Source organism: Pantherophis guttatus, chromosome 3 (assembly GCF_059756535.1).
Source record: "Pantherophis guttatus breed Tessera chromosome 3, ASM5975653v1, whole genome shotgun sequence".
NCBI lineage: Eukaryota > Metazoa > Chordata > Lepidosauria > Squamata > Colubridae > Pantherophis > Pantherophis guttatus.
Genome location: NC_142065.1, coordinates 106,207,229 through 106,227,309, shown reverse-complemented (window position 1 = coordinate 106,227,309; position 20,081 = coordinate 106,207,229). Strand labels below are relative to the sequence as shown.

Genomic DNA, 20,081 nt, shown 5'->3' with positions numbered 1-20,081 from the left:
TTAAATTTTTTTTTTTTAATTTGATTTATATGCCGCCCTTCTCCGGAGACTCAGGGCGGCTTACAGTGCGTTAAGCAATAGCCTTCATCCTTTTGTATATTTATACAAAGTCAGCTTATTGCCCCCACAAACTGGGTCCTCATTTAACCTACCTTAGAAAGGATGGAAGGCTGAGTCAGCCTTGAGCCTTGGAGAGATTCGAACCAGCAGTAAATTGCAGGCAGCTGTGTTAATAACAGGGTGCTTTAAACCACTGTAGTACCAAGGCTCCCTGCAAATGGGCTAATTTAAAGAATGCCTCCAAAACCTACATGTCCTCACCAACCTGTGTGGCAGATCTCACATTTCCTCATGATGCCCACTCCATCTTTACTACTGGTTTGTAATGGGAATGTGCACGCTCACTTGCTTCACTCGCTCGTGCTTCTGCACATGCACAGAAGCTTCTACACATGCACAGATTGTCAATTATGATGTCTGGGTGGGTGGACAGAGCCTCCCGCTGCTTTTACTACCGATTCTAAAGAACCAGACAGAACCAGGAGCAACCCACCACTGGCCCACTCCCCTTTCTTGTTCCAGGCTGCTTCCCCATGCACTCTCCCTGACCCACATGGCAACTTTCACATATCCCCATGACCTCCCCCATGACCCCTTCTTGTCCCAAGCTACCTCCCCCATGTGCCCTATCTGTCCTATGTGACATCTCTTGCACACACAAATACAGCCTTCTCTCCTTATGTAGCACCTCTCACATAAGCCATATATTATTCCCAACTCATATCCCCACACATCCCCTTGCTCCCTCTCTCATTGAGCAACTTGTCTGCTGTCTAGCCTTGGACTTGCAAGTTCTTCACTGATTTTCTCCCTGCAAACTTCCCATAAGCAAAGTAAATGAGGAAGCTGGCAGGAATGGGTGGGAGGGAAGGAAGGAAGGAAGGAAGGAGGGAGGGAGGGAGGGAGGGAGGGAGGGAAGGAAGGAAGGAAGGAAGGAAGGAAGGAAGGAAGGAAGGAAGGAAGGAAGGAAGGAAGGAAGGGTTTCCAATGCTTCCTGCAAGCTTCCTACAAGGAAACCCAGTGGGGAAGCCAGCAGGAAGTCAGAAGTTTCTTCTGCTTCTACTGCCTTTTTATCCATCTGTGGTCATGCTGTTTCTCTGTTTAGCTATGGAGATATCTCTAAAACAATGTCCCAGCAGGGGCATGGATTGTCTAGTTCTTAATAACATTCTAACTGAAAATTGTTTCACTTTGATAGTGAGCTATAGTGCTATAGTGAGCTTTGATAGTGAGCTATAACGTAGGTGTTAAGCAGTGGTGGGATTCAGCCAGTTCGCACCACTTCGGGAGAACTGGTTGTTAATTTTCTGAGCAGTTTGGCACACTGGTTGTTGGAAGAAATCATTAGGGCAGAGAACTGATTGTTAAATTACCTGAATCCCACCACTGGTGTTAAGTCTATAATAATCAAATAAGGTAACCATTCATCTGATGAAGTGTTGCAGCTCATGAAAGTTTATGCCTTACAATAAATCATTAGTGTTGAAAGGTGCTACCAGATTCTTTCTGAATGATACAGTAAGTAAAACCTTTTCTTGATATCTCTAAATTATTTTTAACATCTTTGTTGACAAGATTACTATTTTTTTCCCAAACAAAAACAAAATGTTAATGTTAATTTGAAATATACACTCTGCTCCTTTGGAGTAGAAAATAGTAGAAAACAATGAGTTTACAACTCCTAGACCTGAAGTAGATTGTGTACATTCTTTTGAAGATTTGTAAATAAAAATACAATAATTTGCCACTACGTTATTATTTTATTTTAAAGGTTTTTGAGATGTTTGTCCAAATTTCATTTGGTGTGTCACTATTGAGGTATTCTTAGCCTTGTTTACTTGAGTGTGAATTCTAATTATGCTGCTAATTTAGGCCCCATAAATAACAAATATTAACTCCCTCTGTTTCTTTATAGAAAGGGCCTTTGGCATTTGGATATTGCAGATTCGTCACAAAACTTTTTTAAAGCTTCATGTTTATCTGCTTCTTTTGAATTTCAGGTGGTGGCTCAATGTCTGCTAGATTTTGAGAAAAGAGGGTTAGATAGGCATTTCTGTAAATTGCTGTCATGATAAATGCCTAACTACTATGTCTCCCTGATCACCCGGACCTTCAAGGGTTAACTAACCACATATCCCATAATCCTTATAACCACTCCTTACCTCTTAACCCCTCCTCCTGGGTACAAAAGGTCCAACCGCATGGTCCACAACTCATTCCAGATGTATACCTGAAAGAGAAAGGTACAAGGTCAGTGACCTCCAGTACCAATAGATCAACAATAAAGCTACAGAAAAGAATTGGAGTCTGTCTCTGAGTTATTGGGCTAGATCCAGCTTACGACAAAATGGTAGCAGAGGTCGGTTGCCCATAACTCCAGACAATGACTGAACCCAACACCTACCCTGAAGAAGCAAACAGAGCACAGACCAGAGCTCTTACCAAGAAGATGGCTGAGAAGCTTGCAACCAAAGCCACAGCCATGGAAGAGACAGAAGCTGGAAGCGAGCAGGACTCCAGCCTGGACTCACAATCAGATGAAGAGGGGCCATCCAAGGAGATCACCGCCCCGGAAGAAGAAACAGCACAGATAATGAATAAATTCAAACTCTCCATCCTGAAACTGATGGAGGCAAGCAGCGACAAAGAAAACCTCATCGCGGACCTTCAAGGCCTCTTCGAGCAACAAGAAGCAGCGATTGAGGCCCCAAAGACCACCGAGAAAGAAAAACCAGCAAAAAAGGGTAAGCCACCCCAACCTGATGATCCTGAGCCGGCAGAACCCATTTCCGTGCCCCCCTCCCGGCAGCCATCTTGGGACGAGCACCAGCCAATGGGAAGCCAGGATTTGAATCCCTTGGCGCGAAAATGCCCGAACCCCGAAACAGACGAGGGGGACTCAGAAAGCGACTACGAAGAGCCCAGTTCTGAAAGCGACCACGAAGAGACCACAATAATAAAAAGAAAAACGCCTACCGATCTCGAATTGCAAAAGGCAATCGAGACCATCACCGCTGCCCTAGGCTCCGCTTTCGAGCCTCCCGCGGCACTCAATAAACCAAAGAAAAATCCTGGAAAGCACAAGAAGGCCAGGACAACCAACAAAAACCAGGCAACCGAGTCACAATCAACTAAAAACACCGCACACACCAACAACCTGCACAAAAGACCGCCCACCTGCAGGAAGAATCAACCGCAGGACTCGAACTCGCCACCCACTACACCAACAACACGAGGCCCGAGGGAGAAGAGGAGAACCAGCTACTCACCCACGCCACGACATCCATCAGGCCAGTCCACGCGACCAGGGACCAGCGACCACGAGGGAGGATCCGCCGCCGCCACCGACATTACCGCCGAGCCGCTGAGTGCAGGGAATCCTCAACCTACGACCTCCGCTGCTGCCGCACCGCCGACCCGCGAAAGTCCTCGACTTGCGACCGCGTCGCCTCCTCACCTTCTGCCCTTCTTCGCCGGGGATCCGGCCATCCAGCAGTGGTGTCCAGTCTCAGGGGGAATCTTCAGACCCACCGGGGGTGGGTCCAGCCTCCCACCGACAGGCCTAGGCCTAGGCCTGGGAGCTCCAGCAACAGGAACCTCACCCGATGGACTCCAACGCGGAATGAGCTTCGCGCATGCCCAGTACCTGCCTGTAACAAGAGAAGCAAGTTACATAGATCCAAGCAAGTACAGAATGGCCACAGACATCCCAAAGCCTTATTGTGAGTTTAATCACATTTTGGACCATGGACAGCTCCCCCCAGTAAGTAACCTTACTAATATTTCTGGGGCAAATTATGCCAATTTGCCAAAATTGCAGTTAGATGGGGGTAATATTATAGAATGGAGCCAACAATTAAGAGTTGCTCTCATGAGAGAGAATGCACTGTTCCTAGCTAACAGACCTCCCCAAAAGCCCTGGTCACTGGAAATTGACTGCATTCATCACAGGGCATTTTGTATCATGTTAACCTCCATTCCATCTGCTATGTATCCATCTATTGAGGACAATCTAACTGTTTATGATATTATGCAAAAACTATGTAACCTGTTTTATAGCCAAAGCAGAGCCACTACCACTAGACTATCTAGGGAGTTCCACTCCACCAAGCATAAGGCAGGGGTCCCCATGAGTGAGCACATCTTAAAAATGAATGCTGCAAGGGCAGAACTCATGCAGAGGGGGGAAATCATCACTGAAGAGAGCATGATAAGCATAATCATAAACTCTCTTGATAGCAGCTGGGACATCTTCATGACCCAACTAAATAGCCTCAACTTGCAATACCTCACACTAGGCGCACTGACCAGTCAGCTCGTTGCAGAGGACACTCTGAGGAGGGAACGCCAACTAGCCAAAGGGGACCCTAGACCCACAAAAATGGTGGATTTCCAGGATAGGGCCAGGGATACCTCAGAATGTTATTCTTGTGGATCAAGGAACCACTTAAAGAAGGATTGCCCCAGGAACCATAGGGATAGGGGACAGCACGACAGTAGAGGGGGAAGGTCACCTGAACGCAGGCACCCAAAGGAAAGAGGGCGAGGGTGGTCACCCAACCCCAGGAAACACCACGAGCGCAGAGACCACTCCAGGGACAGTAATTCTGGCTCCATGTATGGGATCAGGCACGATGACCCAAATGACAAACATAAGGCAGAGAGAAACACATGGCTCCTGGATTCAGGGGCCACAAGTCACACTACTTGTAACCCAGAGCTGCTAGACTCACTCACAGAAATAGACTCAGAAATAAAGGTGGCAAACCAAAGCAAGGTCAAAGTAGTGGGGAAAGGAAACATACACATCACACAGGTAGGGGACCTAAAAGGAGTACTGTACGTACCAGAAATTCCCCACAACGTGCTAGCCATCACAAAGCTGACACGAGACACAAATATAGAAATAAAATTTAAAGATGGAAAGGCACACTTGATCAAGCAAGGGAAAGAGATAGGAAAGGTAACCATACACGAGGGGCTTCCCTACTTCACACCCAACGCAAGGGAGGAAGAAGGCATTGATGCCAGCACAAACCACAAGGTAGATAAGTATCCAGAAACAGAGGGGGTGCAGCAGGAGGCAGGATGTAGCCATGAGAAGACAAACAAGTCTGTATCTATCGGCAAGCCATTGCATGATAACTGCGCCCACCTCCTCCACAGGAGACTGGGACACATAAGCTTCCCCATTGTAAAGAAAATGACGGAATGTACCGAAGGTCTCAAAGTAAAGAACTGCGAAAACTATTTAGAGTGTTCAGTTTGTAAGCGTTCCAAGATCAAGGTTAAGGCCATTCCCAGGGGATCCAAACGAACCACGGAATACCCCTTCCAATTGGTGCATATGGACTTGGTAGGGCCAATGAAACCCTCTGTAGGACATAGGAAGCGATTCTTCCTCACGATTGTGGATGACTACACCAGATACGGGTATGTCTACTCCCTCAGACACAAAAACGAAGTGTTCCAAAGGTTTAAGGAATTCCACAGAAGAGTAGATATGCAACATAACATGAGAATAAGGCAGATAATGACTGATAGGGGCTCAGAATTCATGGCCAAAGAATTCACAAGGTGGCTGAGGGAGCGGGGCATAGCGCATTACACCTCTTCACCTTTCTCTCCCTTTCAAAATGGAGTCTCAGAGAGAAAAAACGGGATGTTGCAAACCATGATGAGATGCGCCCTGGAGGATGCTGGGATGGGGCAGCATTTCTGGTCAGAGGCATTACACTACGCTAATTACACCCTGAATAGACTGTGGTCAAGCTCTATCAATAAGACACCATACGAGATGCTATACAACAGAAAGCCCAACATTGCACACTTGCACATATTCGGCGCCCCAGCTGATGTCCACATTCCCAGACAGCTAAGAAGAAAAGGGGAGAAATTATCAAAAAGGTTAAGGTTCGTGGGTTACGAACCGGGCACAAAGGGCTACAGATTTGTCGACAACAATAACCGTTTTGTGGTTTCCAGATCAGCCAGTTTCCACGAAAACGCAAACTGGTCGAGGGTACACTCCAATGACATCCCAGCCAATAGGGTCACGTTCGAGCATGGCCAAGAGGAAAGGGAGGTCAGAGAGGTCACAGGGCACAAAGCCAACCACCGCAAGGCAAGCGTCAAAGGTTGGAAAGAAGGGCACCCTTCACTAAAGATAGATGACCTGACGGACAAAGAGGCAGACATCATGCAGGAAACCGAGCCAACCCCCAGCAGGCCAATCAGAGAAACCAGAAACAAGCTACCAAAGAAGTTAGAGGACTACGTTATGACCATCCACAACACCCATTTCACACCCAGCTCATATGAAGACATCCTCGGGCTCCCCCGGGAGGAGAAAGAAAAATGGATGCTTGCCATGGAGAAGGAGATGGAAAGCCTAAAGAACCTCCAGGTATACTCACCTGCCCAAGTTCCAGAGGACAAAAAACCAATAGGAACCAAATGGGTGTTCAGGGTTAAGACATTAGAGGACAACAAGGTCCTATACAAGGCAAGACTAGTCGCGCAGGGTTTCGCCCAAAGATACCCCGAAGACTATACGGACACCTACTCGCCAACCGTCAGGGCGGAGAGCGTCAAAAGCGCCCTGGTGGTGGCCACCATCCTGGGCTTGGAGGTCTTCCAATTCGATGTACAAACAGCGTACTTGCACGCCGAGCTGGATAAAGAAATATACGTCAAAGCGCCGCCTGGGTACAACAAAGGCGAGAACCAAACCTGGCTGCTGAATAAAAGCCTGTACGGGCTCAAGCAGTCGGGCAAAAGGTGGTATGACTGCTTGGCCAAGGCCCTCAGATCCATGGGCTTCGAGGCCACCTCAGCTGACAAATGCTTCTTTACGAGGAGAGAAAACAACACATTCGAAGGTGTGCTCGTTTACGTGGACGACATCTTGTACATCAGCAAACACAAGAACAGGTGTGACAAGTTCGCCACTGACCTGGGTAGCCACTTCTCCTTAAAGTCACTTGGAAAGATTGACAGATACCTAGGGGTCCAAGTGATAAAAACCAACAAGGGCTTCCGCCTCTCCCAGAGAGAAAAGATCATCGAGCTGCTGTCCAAATGCAACATGTCCGAAGCAAAACCCAGCGAGACTCAACCCGAGTTCCTGAAGACCATGTATGAGGAATCTGAACCTTTCACAGACAACAAACTGTATAGATCAACGATAGGGTCACTACTGTACATATCCAACTGGACCAGGCCCGACATCGCCTTGGCCGTCAACCTGCTGTCCAGACATGTAAGCAAGCCTATGGTAACACACTGGAACGCCATCAAAAGACTACTTAGATACTTAAAATTTAGTGTGGATGCCCTACTCTGCCTAGAACCAGAAACATCCAAGGAACCAAAGCTAACCTGCTATGCTGATGCTGACTGGGCTGGGGACGTAGAGTGCAGAAAAAGCACCTCAGGCTACGTGCTACTACTCAACAATTGCCCCATCCACTGGTACACTGGAAAGCAAAAACTGGTGGCCACATCAACTACGGAAGCAGAATTTGTTTGCCTATCAAAGGCCGCAAACAATTTAGTATGGTTCGATGACCTGCTCTGCGACATCTGGGCTGAACCCTCATATCCAATAGTTATCCACGAAGACAACAAGGCAGCGATAGAGATCTCTAGTGCCGATGCCATAGGTCAGCGTTCTAGGCACATTGACATTAAATACAAACACGTCAGGCAGTTTTCAGAGATAGGTTTCATTAGGGCAGTGCACTGTGACACAGAGGAGCAAACAGCAGATATTCTCACTAAACCCCTACCACATAAACAACATGCTTACCTCATGTCAAAAATGCGTGTTTGCTTGTAATTCATGCCTGTACCAGTGTATTCTCTGTATGTATGCAAACACCGCCTCAGGTACCCAGTTAGGCATTTAGAGGGGGTTTTGTCATGATAAATGCCTAACTACTATGTCTCCCTGATCACCCGGACCTTCAAGGGTTAACTAACCACATATCCCATAATCCTTATAACCACTCCTTACCTCTTAACCCCTCCTCCTGGGTACAAAAGGTCCAACCGCATGGTCCACAACTCATTCCAGATGTATACCTGAAAGAGAAAGGTACAAGGTCAGTGACCTCCAGTACCAATAGATCAACAATAAAGCTACAGAAAAGAATTGGAGTCTGTCTCTGAGTTATTGGGCTAGATCCAGCTTATGACAATTGCTTTTTAACATAATAGTTTCTTGACATTTCTGCCAAATGCTGATTTCCCCCACCCCCAATTTGTCTAACCGTATATGCCAGCATTATTCCATTAAAAAGTATCCTGTAACCAGCCTGTTGCAGGCAGAGTGGGAAGAAAAGTCGACAGAAGATTGGAAGTGTTATGAATATACTTTTTTATTGCTGGTTCACTCTGTGTCATAAAATAAATGCACTTGGCTGGAAGGCAGTGGTCAAGTTTGTTACATGTGCAGTAAATAAACTAGTAATTCTGGAGGAAGAGGCCAAAAGATAAAGGCTGAAATGTTTCATTATGTGCTGTGAGTCTTAAATTATTTATGGACAACACCCCCCTTTCCCAACACCCAGGATCCTTAGTTATAGCCCTCAAAGACAAGTTCTTCTAATCCCTTATTACTTATGAAAAAAAGAGAAAAGTGGGAGCAGCTTTTAAAAATCATAGTAAGAATGCCTTTAAGCCCACAGTGGCTGACTTGTGGAGGCTTTGCAGAACATAAAACAAATACTGTAACTTTGACCAACAGAATATTTGAAAGTGTGCTTCTGAATTCTATTGGCTCTCTGTCTTGCATTAAGTAAAAAAGAGATGCCTGCCAATTTAGGCTTTGAAGTTATACTGTGGGGACAGTAAGTAGAAAAATGTCAATTAAGCCTCACATGTGGAAATCCCCTCATAAGAACAGGAAATATGCTTATTTTAGTGCCCACTGATGAAAGCAGTCCATGTTTCTCAAGAAATTACTTCTGCCTTCAAAACATTATCTGTAGAAATGGAAAATACATAGGAATATTATCTACAGTATATAGCCCTGCAACCAAAGTGAACACATCTCCAGGGGAAGGCTGATCAAATACAGTCTATGCCACCTAGCGTAATCTTGTTTTTTAAATGTATACTTCTTATACCACATTTTCTCATATTTAAATCTTATCTATTTTAGAAGAAGTTATTTCTAAATAGGCATACTTATGTATGGTTTAGACTTCTTGATTTAAAAGAGGGCAGGAATAGCTGTTTCTAAGGGGGGTAAACCCCCACATTGCTATCTTTGCAACATCATTCTTGAATACATGTGTTTGGGGTGTAGACCCTTCATCTCATTAGCTGATAGTCAGATCCTCCTCCTGTCCCAGATTCAAATCCTTCTCTTTCTGAAGCTCTCTTTGTCCTTGTTTGCTCTACAGCAGAGAGGAGAGCAGTGTTTTCCTTCTTGCTCCCTGTTTATCCAGCCATTCCTTCTAATGCACTTTATTTATAAGTATATGCCTGCAGTAAATGAGATTCCACTCCTGCCTTCTCAATTCCATCCACTAAACCAGTGATGGCTAACCTTTTTGCCGTCATGTGCCCAAAACGGGGGGAGCACGGGGGTCATGCACATGCGTGTCCACACCCATAATTCAATGCCCCCCTGTGCCCTGCCCCCCCCATGCACGCGCGACCCCCTCCATGCTCCCCTCACTTTTGGCACATGACGGCACAAAGGTTACCAGTGGGCCCGATAGGCCTGTTTTTCACCCTCCTCAGGCTCCAGAGGCTTTCTTGGAGCCTGGGGAGGGCAAAAACGGCCTTCCCACACCCTCGGAGGCCCTCCAGAGGCCGGAAACCGCCTGTTTCCCGACTTCCGGTGGGCCCGGAAGGCCTGAAAATCAGCTGGCTGGTGCACGCATGCATGCTGGAGCTGAGCTAGGGCAATGCTTGTGTGCCCACAGATATGGCTCTGGGTGCCACCTGTGGCACGCGTGCCATAGGTTCGCCATCACAGCACTAAACTTTTCCAATCAATTTTGTCATCCTCTCTTCTCTGTTTTTGGTCACCCCCATTTTTTTTTCAGGGAATAAAAAAGGCAGCTCTTGTTGAAACTTCCTTAAATCCATTCCATTCAAGTGTCTCTTCCTTCCTTCCTTCCTTCCTTCCTTCCTTTCCTTCCTTCTTTCCTTCCTCCCTCCCTCCCTCCCTCTCTCCTTCCCTCCCTTCTTCCTTCCTTCCTTTTCCTCTCTCTCTTCCTTTCCTCTCTCTCTCTCTCTTCCTTTTTTTCAGATTTGAAAGCCTGTACCCTAGAAGGGGCCTCCCACTCCCAGCTTTTTGCTGGCAACCTTGCTTTTGCCTGATTGCCACAGATAGTGCTTTGGAGAGAAGAAAAAGAGTTGAATACAGGAAAAGAAAAAGCAAGAAAGAGAGAGAGGAGGGGGGTAATTCAACCATGAGATTTCAAAACAGTTCATGCTAGCCTTTGAAGACCCCTATTTGTGTAAAATCAGGACATGAATTTTTTTTTTAAAAATAGAGAGTTTTCTGAAGTTCTCCCCCACTCCTTCCTTAAATGGACTATTTTTGGCACAAGTGTTTTTTTTCCTCCTTCTCTCTTACTGTCGGTGGGTTTAAAACACTTTCAAGGTATGTGTGCATGTGTCTCCTCTGAGGGCAGTGACTGCTGCAGGGTAAATACTGCATAGGGAAGCTAGGGGGCAGCGTATGCTTTAAGTAGTCTTACCCTACCTTTTCTTTGTTTTTTTCCTATTGCTTTGGCCAGCTTTGGCAGAAGGTTCTAATGCCTATAGGTCACTTTCTTGCACATATCAAACAGAAGTTTTGCTTTAAAGTACATTCAAAAGGAAGAGGGAAGGGTTGCCCAAAACCTTAGTGGGTTGGGGTGGGGTAGAGAGAGAAACATTTTCCTTTTTGGCTTTGTAAACTTCACATAGTGGAACTGACCGAAAGCACGCCTGGGTTCCAGACTTTCCTTTACTCCTTCCTGGATTTAAAGGCAGAGAATACGAGGGTGCCAAGAATGTGATGTTAGCATAGTTTTTGCAGGAAGGAAATCCTAGGCACCTGAGCAAAAAGAAAGGAGATGAGGAAAAGGCTGTCAGTCCTTAGTACTTTTGTGGTGTCAGGAATGAAAACTGTCTGGTTTGCGTGAAATGAGCAGTGCAGAGGAAAAAGCATGCATGTGGCGCAGCAGATTTCAACGGATGGTTGGAGGGAGTTCTAAGTGCAGCTGCTATTTGAAAAATCGGTATGAATGAATTCTACAAGAGTTGAGCTCTTGTTTATAAAACCTGGTTTGGTTTTTTGTTCTTTAAATGAGACAATAAAGTGACAAGAACCAATGTAGCTTATGTTGATTTTGAAGTCCTGAGCACATAAGAGACTACCGGGAGAGGGTAGAAAGTTCTTTTATTATTTATAGATCTTTGTCCTTTTTCTTCTCATTCCTGTCTTCGTATGGCCTAGATATTCCAGTCTTTATACACTTTGCTATTTTTCATTTCAGTGGCAGCTCTTTTATTCTTATAGTGAAATTCCAGCTACAATATTTTAAGTTGAAATTCCTGAGTTTTGCAATTATTTAACAAGAAACAAACTCTTTAATATGACAATTCATGAGGTCAACTAAGGTACGAAGGAATTGTTCTTAGAAAATAGTATTTTGGACATTAAAGAAGAAACAGGTGCATCTATAAACATTCATTTGCATATCATCTGTCCTTATACCTGCATAGGAAAAATGTTACTTCTCTTTAAAAGGAAAGGCAAACAAATGTGATGTAGCAATCCAGAAATTTTAAATCCCATGCAGACAGTGCACAAACACACAATCCTGGAATTTATGAAGGCTTTACCATATTGCCTGCTCCGAAATCTACAAGAATACCCCCAGGTTTGGAGATCTGCATCTGATTTTATTTTTCGGCCAGATGGATTATCTTTTCCTCAGTTAGCAGATAGAGGGGAGCTGAAAATAGATAAACAAGCTGGCCAAAGGATGATGCCACTTGAATTCTTTTTGACATTGTCATAATTGTGTGGGTGTGTTAATGAGTTGTGTGTGTTGCACATCAAAAGCAGCCTGTGTGTTTCTAGTAAAGTTATATGTGCGCGTCATTCGCTCTGCCACCACCAGATTCAATGTGCTGTGTAACTCCACCTGACTGTATAGCGCCGGCCTCACCAGACAGCTTTCCTGTACTACTCTGGCTGTTTGGCCTCTGCACCAGTCTAGAGGAGATGGAAGTTTCATCACTCCACCCCATATTTTGGAAGGCAATAATCTTGTTGCTCATCTCCAGCAAATGTTTAGTATTAACTAATTCTCTTATTCCAAAAGATTCTCAGCATATCAGCTGCAAGGGGAGATCTCTCCTGGGCTGCTTAGGCAGTTATTGGCATCTCTTTAGAGCCAACTGCAAGGCTTTGATTGAATGTAATAGTTTTGAATTAAGCTGTTAATTGGATCTCGGCATTACTGACTTACATAAAATGAATCATAAAATGCCCTCGCTTCTAAGCACATTTTTCTTCTTCAGTATCTTCTGGTTAAAGCTTCAATGTTGTATTGAAATGAGTACATTCCACTGAACTCAATGGGACTTACTTCAGAATAAACAAACACAGGAATCAAGCAGCAGGTCCAGAACATTACTTTGGACTGTTTGAATTGTTCCAGGCTACCAAAGACAATGTTCTTAGTGTCAGGATTTTATTGGAAGATCAAGTACCATCAACAGCCTGTAGTACAGTGGACTAAAGCACTGTTATTAACAGATTAACATCTGCTGCCTACAATTACTGCAAGTTCAAATCTCACTAGGCTCAAGGTTGACTCAGCCTTCCATCCTTTCTAAGGTAGGTTAAATGAGGACCCAGATTGTGGGGGCAATAAGCTGACTTTGTATAAAATATACAAAAGTATGAAGGCTATTGCTTAATGCATTGTAAGCCGCCCTGAGTCTCCGGAGAAGGGCGGCATATAAATTAAAAAGCAAAAAAAAAAAAAAAAAAACCATGGTTTTTTTTTGCAAGATAAGCTTCTGTGAAAATGTATTGAGGACAAAGATCTCCAGCAATTCATAAGACCACATAACTCCAAATCTAGAGGGTAAACATAATTATCTGCAAGTTAAAACACATATCTTTTTGCATGCAGTTGAATCCAGCATATGTTTTTGGGAATTGGGTACCAAGAGTTGAAGGAACCTTGTGCTCAAGTAAATGTGCATTGGGCTAAAAGTAATTATGCAGTGCAGGAGACACTGATATGAGATGGGAATCAGGGCTGCTGCCTGCCTTGTTATGTACTTTAAAAATAAGCATATCGAGCCTAACAGTCAGTTTCACTCTGTGGTGGCCCCTTTAGGTACTGTCTCCTGGAAATAAGCCCTGTTGATCACTGCAGATACAGTAGAAGAGACTTTGGCTTCCATCTTCCCCAACCAATATAGTCCTTAGTGAGGACCAAGCTGTCAAAGAAACTGCAAGCAATTCCCAAAGCAGTGGGGAGGAGCCATAGATTGGAAGGTGGGAGTCAGGATAGAAGGGGCAGGGAGGTGGAGTAAAAAGACAGAATTTATGAGGCTGGTCAATAGCAGCAGCAGCATCAATCTTTTCAAGAAGGTAGGGGAACTCCTGCGATCCAACCCTCTTCTGGCTACCTTTGTTTCTCTTATTCAGTAATCCAGCTGGACTCCTAGCTGCACGTCACCTGAAAAAATTGGGGATACCCACAGCACGGAACCGGCAGATCGTCGGCACCAACCTGCCTCTGACCTCAGGAGCGCAGCTTTTTGTTGTTGTTGTTGTTGTTGTTTTTGGAGAAGAGGAGGAAGACTCGCACCTGAGAGCCCGAAAGGCAGAAAGAAAGCGAGCGCGAGAGAAAGCGCGAGAGATCGGGGAGGGAGCGAACAAAGAGGCTTTGAGGATGCTCTAACGATGCCGCGGGCGGCCACTCGTCCTCACGGAGCCTTCTGGGAAGGGCGTTGCTGGCCGAAATGATGCTCCAAATCTTTCCTCGGCGCGCCAAGCAGAGAGACCGGAGGCAAAACACAACCTAAGCCTAGGAGCGCTCCGGAGCAAAAGAAACCATCCCGTGAAAGGGATCAAGTCGGGTTCGGGAAGGGCCTAAAGCAGGAGAGCGCCGTACGAAAGCTGCGCGTCGGAGGATGGCCGGTCCACCTGCCTCGTCGCTCCTGGTGGCGGTCGTGTGGCTGCTGGCGTTAAAAGGCGCCCACCCCTCCTGGGGAAGGCAGGGCGAAAGCCGGTCTGCGGCATCCCTGGACGGGGAGCCCTGCTGGGTTAGCAAAGCCAGAGCCGCCACTCTCCCACAGCACCCTTATGCGAGCTACCCGCGTCCGACTGTGGGAGCGTCGGCGTCGGCGGGGCACAGAACGGCGCCCTCGAGGCTCCGCCGCGCTCCCAGTTCCGACGGGAGCAGCGTGGAAGACACGTGGGAAGAGAGCAACGTTTTCCCGCTACGCCAAAGCGCAAAAGCCGGCCCTTCTGCCCCAGCTGCGGATTGGGCGCCGGATTCCGTGGCGGCGCTTTACTTCTCCGGCAGAGCCGAGCAACTACTGTTGCGGCCGGGAGCCGTCGCCGAGCTGCCCCGTGGCGAATTCACCATCGAAGCTTGGGTGAAGCCCGAGGGGGGGCAGAGCAATCCGGCCATTATCGCAGGTAAAGTTGTGGAAGTGGGTTAGGCTAGGCCCGAGGTTAGACGTCTCGGCGGGCGTTCATAATTTATACGGAGATGGTGGAGAACGGAGGTTCGTAAGAAGCCTCAGGGCAGAACTGGGCACAAAGTCGGGACACGTGACACGGACCCGTATCTCCTGCCGCGGATCGAATAGCCCCCGAAGGGTTTTTCAGTCGGGTCGATGTCTTTGGGCTTTGCGTTACTTGAAGTTTCCAATATTGTATCTGTGAGAGGGGAGAAGGGACATCTGCAAGCAGCAGAGAGCCAGAGTAGTTCCTTTCAAGCCTAGAATCCTGTGTGCTTGCAGTTGGCTTGTCAGTGTGCAGCTCCATATACTGGTCAAAATCACGATTAAAAAAAAAACCCAAGCAAGGACGGCTAATAGCTATAATAATAGATAGTTGGATTGGTTTTCATCGGTAAATATCTTTTCCCTCCCTTCTATACTTTATTTTGCAGCGGACTGTCATGTGTACTCTGTATGCAACAATAGCTTTTGCTATTTAAAGCTACTTTGCATGCATTATTCAGAAGGAAACTCAGTGAATGCTGAGAGAGAGAGAGAGAGAGAGATTATTACTGCCCTGTTTTGCTGATTAGTCCGGTAAAATCCGTGATTTTGTTTTGGAATTGTGAAAACAGTTTAGGATGGGAAATACTTAGGAGGCTTCAGTTGGACCTGGTTAATACTGTGTTGCCCATCCAAGGATTTAGACTAGACTGGAAGCTGGGAAAATATCAGTGACAAACCACTTCCTACTGTTGCCAAGAACATTATACCACCTCGGTTTCAGTGCTGTTGTCCTTTATCCTGCCTGAATTGCCACTGTGATCACACATCTGCTAACAGGCAATGACAGTTGTTGAAAGAACACTCAGTAGTTGATTATGGGATCCTTGCTGAGTGACAAATATTGGCGGGTCTATGAGTGGTCATAGAGTTTCAGTTCCTGGAAGGTCCTATTAAGTACAGTAGCAGCATTTCAACTATGTAAGCAACTGATGGAGCAGATGAAGTGTGTGAGAGCAGGAATATGTGAAGAGTAAGTAAGCTGTATGTACACATGCATACGAATCTCCTTAGACTAAGTCATCAATAGATCAGCCTTGTGGGCTAAAAAAGATTCTTGCCTCCTTTTGGAATAGATTAAAACACTAGAAAACAAAAAACTAGGTTCTGGGTCTATATTATGAGGAGAATGTAATTGGTTAAGAGTAATGTTACAGAAAGCCTCCTCCAATATGTTCCTGCTAAATGCTTGTTTTAACAGCCCCTCCCTCCCCCCCCCCAATGTGTGATGACTGACTGCACCTAAATAGGTTTTGTTTGTGGTAGTCTCCCTGGTGCTTTGGATTGGCTTTCCCAGTGAGGCATGCCTGATGATTTTCTTATCTTTCTAGCACCAGGCAAGATATTTTTATCCTCCTGTACCTTTTAATATAATGCCATGTCATTTTAAATGCTTGGTATAAAGAATAAAGTAATTTCTGCCCTTGTATTTTTTAGACTAATGTAAACTTAAATTAAACTTTTTAATTTAAAAAGTGAGATTGCAATTTCAGTATATTGTAAGCCATTCTGGGAGAATTCTGTTTTGAAGGGTGCCATGTAATTTTTTAAAAAATAAATAAATTATGCTATCCCAGAATTTTTCATCAAGCTGGATGATAGATAAAGCTAGGCATGGGAGGGAAGGAAGGAATTATGAAAAAAAAAAATCCTGCAGTCCACCAAATATTGTAACCAGCATGTTCGCATTTAGACCCAGTTGCAAGGAGGAAGTCATAGATTAATTGAATCAAACTGCTATATGCTATAGATACCAGATTGCGGGATAAAGGACCAGTGATTTATCTTGCTGTTACTTCTCTTTGCCTCTAGCTTGGATAATTTCTTCCTGACCAGACACAAAGCAAATGTAAAAGTTAAAGCAAAAGTAAAGAGAAATTTAATGATTTTTATCATGAGATTACATTAGATAATGAAGTAGTTAGTCATTTGATGCAAAATGCAGTACTATCCAGCAAAATGAATTGGGTTGCAAAGTGTTTAAAGTGTTTGTTTACTTTATTACAAACTGTGAATGTTACAGTTTTTCTTGAAATCACGGACAACAGGGATGCTTTGAATTCATAAGGCCCAGGGTAAGCTTCCCCAGTTGGGGATTGATGCATTATGCATATGTATTTTTTTCTTTTCTGGTGCCTCTGAGTCAGTTTTTGACTCCTTCTGGATTGCCTGGACAAGTCCTGCAGTTTTCTTGGCAAGGTCTTTTTTTAAGTTGTTTGGTATTGCCTATTTCCTAGGGCTGAGAGAATGGGATTGGTCTAAGTCACCCAGCTGGCTTTGTGTCTAAGGCAGAACTCATGGTCTCCTGGTTTCTAGCTTGATGATTTAATCACCACACCAAAGTGGCACTCTATATGTCATGTAGATTGTACAATTTGATGCGTCTAAGTATGTATTAATTTATTTGGCTTGCTACATTAAAGACAAATAAGTAAAAACAATGGAGACAGAACCTAAGCATTTGCAGATAAACGTAGTGATGAAATCGGGAAGGGCCTCATTCATGGTCTTTGAGGTTTACTGTATAGAATACAGGATACAAATAATAGAGTTGAAATCCTATTGTAGTGAGAATAAAGATTATTGAAAGTTAGTGTGATACAGCTTGTAATTTTATTGATTTGTGTAATTTTATTGGCCACCCACTTTCAGTGGATTTGGGCAGTGCCCAGAACTTAAGAAACACACACAAACAGCTAAAAATGTTAAATCAACATATAACCCAGATTAAAATTCTCTGATAAGAACATCGACAAAGCAGGAGCCATTAAACAAATAACAAACATCAGCCCCTGCTATTAAAATTATAAAAGGATGTGCTATTTTTTTCAAACTTGAAGGCTACAGCAAGCCTTTGAGTCACATGCTTATAGAGGCATATTCTAAAACAGCAGTATGTAAAACATGGACAAAAGCTAAATTTAATAGAATTTAAATTCCTTTAAATCATATTAAATTACATGAAATTAATTACCCTGCGATAATGCAATTGCTTAACAGCTTTTGAAGCAGATAAGAGGACTGCTCCCAGAAGGTCACATAGGTTCCTTCTGAACATAGGTACAGATTGTATATATCTGAATTAAATCAATTTCTGCATGTAATATGTGCACAAATACTGTATGGTATTATGCATCAAAACCATGAAAGTGAAAATGGAAATCCAGTTGAAGATTGGGAATATGAACCTAACACCGTATTTCTGGAAAACACAGTAAAAGTTTTTTGAAACGAAACAAAACTTCAGTAGAAGAAGGTCTTGCTGGCAATGAAGGATTCCAGTATTTCTGACATCTTACTGCAACATTCATTATTATTTTTTCTTCATTTTGCTTTGTTGAGAATCTCAATTTTCTGAATCTGGAAGAGGATGACTTTTGATTAAAAGATGAATATATTTGATAAAGTGGAATTACAAAGAACTTTGAGGAACAGAGACATCATCATGGTGTTTTTTTTAAAATATACTTTATTAATTTTTTAAAATTGTAGAAAACATCAAATCTCCATTAACATCCAAGGTGTCGTGTATTTACATATTTGCAAAATATATATATCAGATAAATTCAAAGCTACCATTACTAAAGATAAGCATATCCTAACATCACGATCTTATTCTATTATTCCACCATTTATACCACCTTTCCCATACTGTAGTATCATCATGGTTTTTATAATGGCAAGGATTATCAGAATTGAGTCTATTTAGTTGTGTAAGCTGAATTTTCAGAGAATTAAAAAAGTTGTATGAGATTCCATAGCTAGAATTTACGAAGAAGAGAAGAATTCAAAAACTTTTACATAAGAATGGAAAATAGGAGATACACATAAGTTCTCTGATAATATTTTAAAATGATATGATCAGGAATAATATATAACTCAAGATAATAGATTAGTTGGAACTTTTAAGGAAAATATCTGACCCAGAAAGAATTAAGGCTCTTGAGAGGTACTGAGACAAGTAAAATAACTTATACTTGTATATGCTGAGGTTGATATTTTATTAGAGTTGAAGTGAAGATTGAATTACTCAATATCTGGGTTGCTTTATCTTCACCCCAAGAACAGTTATGTTCAATTGGGACAAGAATATCAGATAATACAAGAAGTTGTTGTTTGCCAATATATATTTAGAGAACTTCTTTTTTTTTTTTTTAGAAAAAAATAAGCTCTGGTTTTAAAGATCAGATGAGTTAATTGTAGAATTATAAAAGGACCTCTATCTATAATACTTTAGAAATTACAATATGAACATCAACTATATACCAGAGAAATAGAACCAGAAAAATATCCCCATTTTCAATTAAGGAAGAAAGATGAATGCAGGATAGGATAGGATAGGATAGGATAGGATAGGATAGGATAGGATAGGATAGGATAGGATAGGATAGGATAGGATAGAATTCTTTATTGGCCAAGTGTGATTGGACAAACAAGGAATTTGTCTTGGTGCATATGCTCTCAGTGTACATAAAAGAAAAAGATACATTCATCAGGAATCATAAGGTACAACACTTAATGATAGTCGCAGGATACAAATAAGCAATCAAATCATATTAAGAAACAGTCAATATATATAGTAAGGATACCAACAACAAGGTTACAGTCATACAGTCATAAGTGGGAGGAGATAGGTGATAGGAACGATGACAAGATTGACAATGATAACAGAAAACAATATAGTAGTCAGCATGGGGTTGGTAAGGAACAGAACTCAAGAACATATTAGTCACACTACATATCTAGAACACAATTTATTGATTCCCAAGAATCACCAAATTTTAAACTAAATAATTAAAAAGATTAATGATTTATATCGTATTAGCCCAGTGGATCATAAGTAAATATGTTTTATTCATAAGATCACACAACATTGGCTAAAGGCTAATAGGTTGCCATTATTTGTTAGGAATAAAAAATATATATTTGAAGGCAGTATTCCTGCTGATTTGAGATAACATTGACAAATGAATGGTACATTCATTGTGGAGAAATGGGAAAAATTCAGGTGTTTAAAATCCTCAAATCTCCAGACTCAATAGATATAACAGGTTATATATGGAAAAATTGCATACTGTATGATTTATGCCAGCAGATTACATAAGGGAAAACTGTTCCTCAGAAGCAAATAATTCCTAGAAATAGAAGCTAGCATGCTGAGAAGAAGGTTGGGACAGAAATTTGCTATTCACTTTTTGGTGGTAGGGTACTGAACTATGTAGACCCTGGAGTACAGGTGGTCCTCAACTTAC

The 20,081-nt window shown here is 43.3% G+C and overlaps 1 protein-coding gene across 1 annotated transcript in view; it reads left to right on the top strand.

Moving 5' to 3' along the window:
• Nucleotides 1-13,595: 13,595 nt before the first annotated feature.
• The window catches only part of PAPPA2 (pappalysin 2), a 167,764-nt gene continuing 161,278 nt past the window's right edge, over nt 13,596-20,081 (top strand). Inside the window, exon 1 of the mRNA XM_034409739.3 lies at nt 13,596-14,740. Within this exon, the coding sequence (XP_034265630.2) occupies nt 14,230-14,740 (511 nt within the window). The 5' untranslated portion in view covers nt 13,596-14,229. The remainder of the gene's footprint in view (nt 14,741-20,081) is intronic.